This window comes from Channa argus, chromosome 1, assembly GCF_033026475.1.
Source record: "Channa argus isolate prfri chromosome 1, Channa argus male v1.0, whole genome shotgun sequence".
NCBI classification, from domain to species: domain Eukaryota; kingdom Metazoa; phylum Chordata; class Actinopteri; order Anabantiformes; family Channidae; genus Channa; species Channa argus.
This window is the reverse complement of record NC_090197.1, coordinates 51317074-51327483: the sequence shown is the minus strand read 5'-3', so window position 1 is coordinate 51327483 and position 10410 is coordinate 51317074. Positions and strand designations below refer to the sequence as shown.

The following is a 10410-nucleotide window of genomic DNA, read 5'->3' as shown; positions in this document are numbered from 1 at the left end:
TATAGAGGATAAGTTCAGATCATTTAGCTGCTGCCTCCATCTCATTCTGCTTTGTGATCAAAATAGAGAAAATCTAAACTTTATAGTAGATCTTTAATTATACTTATAAATTACATATTCATATTATTTCTCATTATCTGTTATCACAGACTTCGTGGGTGCAAACTCTCAGAGACTCACTGTGAAGTTGTGGCCTCTGCTCTGAAGTCCAGCCCCTCCCATCTGAGAGAACTGGACCTGAGTGAAAACAAGCTGCAGGATTCAGGAGTGAAGCTGATTTGTTCTGGCCTGAAGAATCCAAACTGTCTCCTGGAGACTCTGAGGTCAGTTTTCCATCTTAAATCCATAAGTGAATGTTCAGGTTTCGTTTGGTTCATTAGTTTCTACGTTTGTCTGAGCACAAATGTGAAAACCATTTCCTCAGGTCAAATCCCTCAACACTATGTGGGACTTTAAGTTGAGTCCACATAGAGAAGTGAAATAAGTCCAGACTGGCTGATGGGAGATGTCTCCATGTTTGCAGACTGTACTTGAAGGAAAGTGGTGCTGAGGAGGAACAGGCTGACAGTCTGATTGGGCCTTGGACTAGTACCTTGTCTGCACTAGTAGTGGACCATGAACTTAAGGAAAGCCGAGTTTTTCTCAAGTGTTAAAGAGTGAAAAGTGTAAAGATGAAACTTTGTTTCTCTGACATTTGTCTGCCTGACAGCTGGAAGGTTCCACACATTCAACAGTGGTTTCTGCCTGTGGCCTTTATGCACTGAATCTTTTCCCACTGTGATGTTGTGGAGATGGTGAAAGAGCTCAGTTCTTTGCAAACTTCTTCTTTCAACTTGATGACAGAATTTTAAAAGTGCTGAGCCACGAGCCATGTTTGATTATAGAGACTGAGGCTTTGAGCCAATCCTGATCCCCTCACCTGTTACCAATGAAGCTCCTCATTCTGGAATCATCCACAACCGTCTGACTTTTCTTCACTTTTCACTCTTATACTGAGCCTTTGAGCCAATCCTGATCCCCTCACCCAGTGGTGATCCTAGAGTATGTTGGCACTCTAGCCCAAACATTATGCACCATAAAACCTCTATGCTTAAGATATGGAAAATAAAATACACCACACTGCACATAGCACAATAACTTACAGTAATACAATGTACTGATACAGTAAACTTGGGTCAAACTGGGTCAAAATTCATAGCTTGACACTTGGCTCAGTCAGAGACAGCTTTCATCAGTTTCCTACAGAAAAAGAAAATGTACTAATTCATGGTAATAGACACTATATATATATATATAGGAGGAAAAACAAAAAAACACTTCAGTCAGTCAAAAAAATTAAAGTTAAAGTAGCCATAATTAAATTTACTTAAGTTAAGTGAAATGTGACAAATTACAGTAAGGAAATATTTGTGCTCCATTACTTTCCACCACTGTAAATTGGTGAGTGAGGTGAGCAGCATGTTCTGAATCAGTGCTGACATGAATAGGTGTATGAATGTTGTGCTGACATTTGGATGATGTCTGTAGAAGTCTGACATTCTGATGATCCACAATAACACAAGGACAAAGTCACTCTAACACCATTGATTAGGACAAATCTGATTGATTACTAATGATTTGATCCACATCTTTGATTCTTTATTCAGATTGAGGAGCTGCAGTTTGTCAGAGATCAACTGTGATTCTCTGGTCTCAGCTCTGAAGTCCAACCCCTCCCATCTGAGACAACTGGACCTGAGCTCCAACAACCTGCAGGATTCAGCAGTGAAGCTTCTGTCTGATCTTGTGGAGAGTCCACACTGTAGACTGGAGACTCTGAGGTCAGTTCACTGACTGATACTGTTAAGTCTTTATTCCTCAAAATCAATTAACTAAACTCAAAAGTTTAATTTGGTTTGTATTTTGTCATTAGATATCATGTCATATTGGACTAAAACTCAAACTATTTGTTTAGTGTTAGTTTTTTCTGTGAGTTCACTGAAATATAACCTTCAGGTTGTTGTGTAAAACACTGTAAGGCAAGTTTAGAGGCAAAGGGCAACTCACAAGCGAATGGTTATGGTGAATTGAATTAGCAAAATGGAGAAAACATGCAACAGAACAGAACTGCACTGGGCCAAATCTGATTTGACAAATCATTCAAGACTTTGTTGGCAAACCCAGGACCATTGTCGCTACTGCTCTTTTTTGGAATACCCCAGCGAACAATGAAGTCTCTTGTTAGGGCTTTTAGCACTGTGGATGCATCCTGTTTGGAAGAAGGGAAAAACCTCTACCCACTTGCTAAACATGCAAACCATGGTCAAGCAATATCTCTTGTTTTGGCATAGTGACAATTCAATCAAGTCAATCATTCAATCTTCATAGGGTCCATCAGGTGGTAGGTGACCTTGCAATGGCATTTTAATGGCACCAGAGACATTGTGTGCTGCACAGATTCTACATTTTCTGCATATTCAGCTGCATATGTTGAAAAACCTCTGGTGTACCAGTGAGTGTTGACATATGCGTGATCTTTAGCACGAGTTAATTTTGCATACAACTGGAAATAAGCCTTAGGGAAGCAAGGTTTATCATCTGGACCAAGCCAGACCTCATTTTGTACTGTTGCACCTGATTTTCTCCAAAGAGTTTTTTCAGATCTGCTTGCCAGTGACTGCATGGATGACAGTTCAGCCTGTGGGTTGAGTTCCTGTGGGAGAGAAAACTGAGTTAGGTGAAACATTTGTCCCGTCCTGGCTGCTGCTTTTGCTGCAGCATCTGCTGCTGAATGTCCTGCAGAAATGGGATCTGTTTTGTTAGTGTGAGCATCACATTTTATTACTGCTATTTGTTTAGGCAGATTGCTGCAAACAGAGTATTTCAGAGGTTGGTGCACTGAAAGGTTGGTTTGTAATCCTGCACCATGTTCTGGAAGTCCTCTCCCCACTTGTTAGCATTTCTTTTTGGATGGGTGACTTTCTCCATTGCTTCTTTAATGTCCAATTCTGTCCAGGGTAGGAAAACAAGTTGGGGGCCATGAACTCCTCCCACCTCAATCATGGGGAAAGTTAGGACATGCATATCATCTCTTTTCTGTTCTTCAAGATTGGGGGGAAAGTTCTGTCCTTTTGATCTGGTGTTCATTAGATATCATGTCATATTGGACTAAAACTATTTGTTTAGTGTTAGTTATTTCAGTGAGTTCACTGAAATAAAACCTTCAGAACTCTTGTTAAGTTTCAATTAATATTTTTGGCAAAAATCAATTGATATAAACTCAGTGAAGATAAAACATTCTTTCTTTCTTTATAATTCATATCAGTGAGCTGTAATCATTGATGTTCATATAAAAACATTTGTATTTTTTTCATAGAGGTACATTTTCTTCTTAAATGAGTTAAAAAATGTTTAAAGAACCAAACTGTTGTTTTTCCATGTTTCAGTCCATGAAGTGGAAATTGTTTTTATTTCACATTTCTGCTGAACATTTTCCAAAGTTTTCATGAAATCATCTGTAATTTGGGATTCAAATAGTTTTTGTTCAGTTGAATCTGTGTTTTCCTGAGCTGATCTGCAGGACAGAGACCAGGACCAAGCAAGACCTTTATACTGGATCAGTTCTGGTTCTTTAAAGTTTGATGCATTTGACTGATGAATCAAATTATTGTAGGAAGTTTTTAGTCTGTCATATGTGATTTGATGTTTGTCTGATAATTCCAGAGGTGAGTGAGGTGAGCAACATGTTCTGAATCAGTGCTGACATGAATAGGTGTATGAATGTTGTGCTGACATTTGGATGATGTCTGTAGAAGTCTGACATTCTGATGATCCACAATAACACAAGGACAAAGTCATTCTAACACCATTGATTAGGACAAATCTGATTGTTACTAATGATTTGATCCACATCTTTGATTCTTTATTCAGATTGTGGGGCTGCAGTTTGTCAAAGATCAGCTGTGATTCTCTGGTCTCAGCTCTGAAGTCCAACCCCTCCCATCTGAGAGAACTGGAGCTGAGCTACAACAAGCTGCTGGATTCAGGAGTGAAGCTGCTGTGTGGTTTTCTGGAGAGTCCACACTGTAGACTGGAGACTCTGAGGTCAGTTCACTGACTGATACTGTTGGAGATTTTATGTGATATTTTGTCACTTTTTATAATTAGTGTTTTCTCACCATCTGACTGAATTTATTTCTTCAGGTTGAGTTAATTTCAGTGAGTTCAAGTCAATGAGTCAGAAGTTTATTTTTATAACCACCAGATCCTCCCCGCAAAAATTACAGATAGATCTTCATGTACAGCAGTGCTAGAATCATCAATAAGGCCCCAATCCCTGTTAGACTGCTTTTTACCCATAGATCTCTCTGAGCTAACTTCAATTATTACCTCATCTAAACCAACAACCTGTCTGCTAGACCCTATTCCAACTAGACTGCTCAAGGAAGCTTTACCCTTAATAGATACGTTCATATTAGATATCATCAATCTATCTTTAGAAACAGGCTATGTACCACAGGCCTATAAGGTAGCTGTAATTAAACCACTACTTAAAAAACCCTTTCTTGACCCAGGTGTTTTAGCCAATTACAGACCAATATCTAATCCCCCCTTTATTTCTAAAATAATTGAAAAAGTAGTCGCAAAACAATTATGTGATCACCTGCATAGGAATAATTTGTATGAAGACTTTAAGTCAGGATTTAGAGTTCATCATAGTACAGAAACAGCACTGGTAAAAGTCAACAACGATCTTCTCATGGCCTCAGATAATGGACTCATCTCTATACTTGTTCTGTTAGATCTTAGTGCCGCATTTGATACCATTGATCATAACATTTTATTACAGAGACTAGAACATGAAATTGGAATTACAGGAACTGCACTAGGTTGGTTTAAATCTTATCTGTCTGATAGATTTCAATTTGTTCATGTTAATGATGAATCCTCCATGCACACAAAGGTTAGCTATGGAGTTCCACAAGGCTCTGTGTTAGGACCAATACTTTTTACTTTATATATGTCTCCTTTAGGCAACATTATTAGAAAACACTCTATAAATTTCCACTGTTATGCTGATGATACCCAGCTATATTTATCTATGGAACCAGATGAAAATAATCAGTTAATAAAGCTTCAAGCATGCCTACAAGACATAAAGGCCTGGATGTCCCACAATTTTTTACTTTTAAACTCAGACAAAACTGAAGTCATAGTATTTGGGCCCAAAAATCTCAGAGATATGATGTCTAATCATATTGTTACCCTAGATGGCATAAGTCTGGCCTCCAGTACTACTGCAAGGAACCTTGGAGTTATTTTTGATCAGGATCTGTCCTTTAAGTCACATATAAAACAAATCTCTAGAACAGCCTTCTTCCACCTACGGAACATTGCCAAAATTAGGAGCATACTGTCTCAAAGTGATGCCGAAAAACTGGTCCATGCATTTGTTACTTCTAGGTTGGACTACTGTAATTCCCTACTTTCAGGATGCCCCAGTAACTCCCTAAAGAGCCTGCAATTAATCCAAAATGCTGCAGCAAGAGTGCTGACTGGAACTAGCAAGAGAGATCATATTTCACCTTCACTAGCTTCTCTCCACTGGCTTCCCATTAAATTTAGAATAGAATTTAAAACCCTGCTTCTTACATATAAAGCTCTGAACGGTCAGGCTCCATCATATATAGAAGATCTCATAGCACCATATCATCCCAGTAGACCACTTCGCTCTCAGAATGCAGGCCTACTTGTGGTTCCCAGAATTTCCAAAAGTAGAATGGGAGGTAGAGCCTTTAGCTATCAAGCTCCTCTCTTGTGGAACCAGCTCCCAGTTCAGATTCGGGAAGCAGACACCCTCTCTACTTTTAAGTCTAGGCTTAAAACCTTCCTCTTTAATAAAGCATATAGTTAGTTATAGTTATGCTGCCATAGGCTTAGACTGCTGGGGGACCCACCCCCCAATGCACTGAGCTCCTTTCCTCCTCTTGACCATCTCTCCTCTCCTCTCACCCCGCAATTGTCACCACTGTATGTCATTAACTCTGTGTGTTCTCTCCCGTAGTTGTCTTTGTCCTCCTCTGTCCCCCTCTCTCTGTCCCTTTCTGCAGGTGTCCCCCGGCTTTGAAGCTGTGTGTCTTCCAGCGTGCAGCTACTGGTCCTACCAATCTGCCCGATGTTTTGTTGTTGCTTTTTGTTGCTCTGTTCTTTTCTCTCTCCACTTTCCACTCACCCCAACTGGTCAAGGCAGATGGCCGTCCACCCTGAGCCTGGTTCTGCTGGAGGTTTCTTCCGTTAAAGGGAGTTTTTCCTCTCCACTGTTGCCTATGGCTTGCTCCAGGGGGAATTGTTGGGTTCTCTTTATATATCTTTATAATCTTGACTTTATTCTGTAAAGTGCCCTGAGATGACTTTGTTGTGAATTGGCGCTATATAAATAAAGTTGAATTGAATTGAATTGAATAACGCATTCCTGTAGCTCAGTTGGTGAGGCAGTCGTACATGGATCACACGGTCAGTGGTTCGATCCCCTGTCCCGGCTATATGTCGAAGTGTCTCTGGGCAAGTGACTGAACCCCTAACAGCCCAGTCCCTCCCAAGTGCCAGTAGAAATTGTGGACGGTTGTGTCAGAAAGGGCATCTGGCATAAAAACTGTGCCAAAGCAACAGGCGGACAATGATCTGCTGTGGTGACCCTGAACTCACAGGATAAGTGGAAAGGACAAACAAAAAATCCAAACTGAATAAAGATACTTTGAATTATATTAGTCAACAGATGTAGTTAATTAAAATGAAAAGTTAAATTTTTCTTATTTTACCAGCAGATTAAAATTATTGAATTGTTTTTAGTCTGTCATATGTGATTTGATGTTTTTCTTCTAATTCCAGAGGTGAGTGAGGTGAGCAGCATGTTCTGAATCAGTGCTGACATGAATAGGTGTATGAATGTTGTGCTGACATTCTGATGATCCACAATAACACAAGGACAAAGTCACCATTGATTAGGACATATCTGATTGTTACTAATGATTTGATCCACATCTTTGATTCTTTATTCAGATTGAGTTGCTGCAGTTTGTCAGAGATCAGCTGTGACTCTCTGGTCTCAGCTCTGAAGTCCAACCCCTCCCATCTGAGACAACTGGACCTAAGTGAAAACTGGGACCTGCAGGATTCAGCAGTGAAGCTGCTGTGTGGTTTTCTGGAGAGTCCACACTGTAGACTGGAGACTCTGAGGTCAGACACCAGTTTTTAGTTGTGTGCTGAGATTAATATGATGTGAAAGTTGTGGTGACACTAAACTACAGACAGGTTCATGTTTCTGAGGTCAAATCACATTCAAACTGTTCAGTGGTTGAAAGGAAGTTTTGAAAGTGTCGACTCTGATTTGAAAGTAGAAAAATCTGATGTAAAAATGTGAAAATGACATTTGATTGTCAGACTTAGAATTGAAGACACTTGTATAAAGCAGCAACAGAGAATCAGCTTGGAGCAAATAGAAGGAGGAGAGAAGAATCAGCAGGTTAAGAACAGGACACACAGCACTAAATAGTTGACTGAAGCTAATGAAGAAGCATCCAACTGCCAACTGTGTCAAGAAGCAGAGACAGTTGATCCTGTTTGATTTGAGTGGAATAAATGTAGAGAGGAGCAGCAGAGTGGGATTGGAAGGTGCAGAGAAAAGGAAAGAAATCCTCCAAACATTCCACAGCTACTATCAAGTGCAACAGGAGATGATTGACAGCTTTACATCATATGGGAAATAGTTTGCATGTGTGAAGACATGTGAGAGACACATGAGAGAGCAGGGAGGACAAATGTGTGTTGAGGACGACCAAAGTGTTGCTGCAGACAAACTGGATCTTTGTCCAATCACTACATTGTCTGATCACATGAAGCCAAATCCAGGTGAATGACAGCAGCTGTGCTGTGAGATCCACCTCAGAGACATTTCAAATGTGTGAGGACAAAGTTCCTCCTCTCTGTCTCTGTCCAGTGTTTAAAGACAGACACAGAAAACCTCAGTTTGAAGGTTTGATCATTATGAGCAGAAACGAGGTTGAAGTTTGTGTTTAGCAGAGTTTAGACTCTAACATTTCACTAATGATCAGATTGTTGCTTCTGTCTTCACAAAGACAACATGGACTGTCCAAATGAAGAAGAAGAAAGACAGAAATATATTATTGAAGAATCCTGAGAGAAAATCCTGATCTCAGCTCTGATCAGATGATGAAACATTGATGGTTTCAAACAGGAACTTTGTTTCTAAACTTACAGCTTTGATTCTTTATTCAGATTGAGAGACTGCAGTTTGTCAGAGATCAGCTGTGATTCTCTGGTCTCAGCTCTGAAGTCCAACCCCTCCCATCTGAAAGAACTGGACCTGAGCTTCAACAAGCTGCAGGATTCAGTAGTGAAGCTGCTGTGTGGTTTTCTGGAGAGTCCACACTGTAGACTGGAGACTCTGAGGTCAGTTCACTGACTGATACTGTTGGAGATTTTATGTAATATTTTTTCACTTTATAATTACTGTTTTCTTACCATCTGACTGAAATAATTTCTTCAAGTTGAGGTAATTTCAGTGAGTCCGAAGTTTATTTTTATAACACATTCCAAACTGAATAAAGATACTTTGAATTGCATTAGTCAACAATTGTAGTTAAATAAAATCAAAAGTTACATTTTATCAGCAGATTAAAATTATTGAATATTGTAGTAAGTTTTTAGTCTGTCATATGTGATTTGATGTTTGTCTTCTAATTCCAGAGGTGAGTGAGGTGAGCAGCATGTTCTGAATCAGTGCTGACATGAATAGGTGTATGAATGTTGTGCTGACATTTGGATGATGTCTGTAGAAGTCTGACATTCTGATGATCCACAATAACACAAGGACAAAGTCATTCTAACACCATTGATTAGGACAAATCTGATTGTTACTAATGATTTGATCCACATCTTTGATTCTTTATTCAGATTAAGTTGCTGCAATTTGTCAGAGATCAGCTGTGATTCTCTGGTCTCAGCTCTGAAGTCCAACCCCTCCCATCTGAGACACCTGGACCTGAGTGACAACAAGCTGCTGGATTCAGGAGTGAAGCTGCTGTGTGGTTTTCTGGAAAGTCCACACTGTAGACTGGAGAATCTGAGGTCAGTTCACTGACTGATACTAATTAGATCTTTACACAATAACTGAAGTTAATTAATTACAAATCCAGTTTCCAGTAAATGATGATGCACTGTGTAAAATGAAAATAAAGACAATGCAATGATTTGCAAATCATTTTTATATTAAATGCAACAAAGACACATCAAATACTGAAATTGATATATTTCTTTTGTTTGTTTTTTTAATATTTGCTCATTTTGAATTTGATGCCAGCAGCACATTTTTAAAAAGGGACTTGTTAACCACTGTGCTGCATCAGATCTTTTTCATCAAAACTATGTGTTTGTGTACAAACAGGACCAGCTGCTTTAATGTGGACTGGAACCAACCACTTACCTGCAGTTATCTCTAAATGAACCTTGTAATTAAAATACTGTGGTCCTAAGATGTCAAAGCACCACAATTTGAGAAAACGTGAAAATGAAGAAAACAAGTTCATCAATTTGACAACACAGATGCAGCATTTAGAAATAAAATGCTGCAAAAACACAAAACACAACCCAAAAGAGAAACAGCTCCAGTTTTGCACTGGTACCACTCACCTGTCAAACCTGAAGCAACTGGTCACTGTGAGCTCAATAATGGAGTTACTGAAGTACTTTAAACAGGGAGCTTCAAGTTCATACAGGTGAACTGTTCCTGTCAAAATAACACATGATGATCATTATTACAGGGAGTAAAGATTCATGTTGGAATTTAAAAAGACACTTCTCTTAAAAACCCAACTGAGTGGGTGAAATCTGAGTGACAATCAGCTGAGTGGCCTGGTGTGGGTTTGAGTGGGGAGCAGAGATTCTCACCGCTCATATGGTCTGGACACAACACAAGGACGTATGGAAATGTCCTGCAATAAGACACAACACAGGAGCCCAGATGACCTGCACCACCACTTTACATGAACAGTGACAACCATCTGATTAAGACCTTGTGGACTTAGTTTCAGCATGATTTGTCCGTTGCGTCTCTAAGTGCATGGTCCAGTTGCTCTGTCCTCTCTGACTGAGTGACATAGTGAGTGAATGAGAGGAAGCAGCGTTAGTGTGAACAAAATAAATAACAGAATAAAAAGGTTCAGTTCTAAAACACAAACATGGTCACAGCTTCACAAAACCCTGCAGGAAGGATTTTGTCTCAGTGCAACTGAAGTGCATCTCTTTCATGTCTGCTCTTCTTTGGCCTCTTTGCTGTGTGTGTGTGTGTGTGTGTGTGTGTGTGTGTGTCTTAAACCTGAAACTGGATGCACGTGATGTTACTGTGCAGTGCAG

At 39.6% G+C, this 10410-nt stretch overlaps 1 protein-coding gene across 21 annotated transcripts in view; it reads left to right on the top strand.

The window, feature by feature from the left end:
• The window catches only part of LOC137098440 (NACHT, LRR and PYD domains-containing protein 12-like), a 254566-nt gene that overhangs the window by 67125 nt on the left and 177031 nt on the right, over positions 1–10410 (top strand). For 7 of the 21 annotated variants that reach the window (XM_067474753.1, XM_067474735.1, XM_067474811.1 and 4 more), the window contains 2 exons: positions 8275–8448; positions 8953–9126. In XM_067474753.1, the coding sequence (XP_067330854.1) occupies positions 8275–8448; positions 8953–9126 (348 nt within the window). Of the gene's footprint in view, positions 1–149; positions 324–1646; positions 1821–3909; positions 4084–6043; positions 6942–7038; positions 7216–8274; positions 8449–8952; positions 9140–10410 lie in introns of those variants that run through there. The other 14 variants (XM_067474676.1, XM_067474683.1, XM_067474720.1 and 11 more) reach the window with 6 other exon arrangements.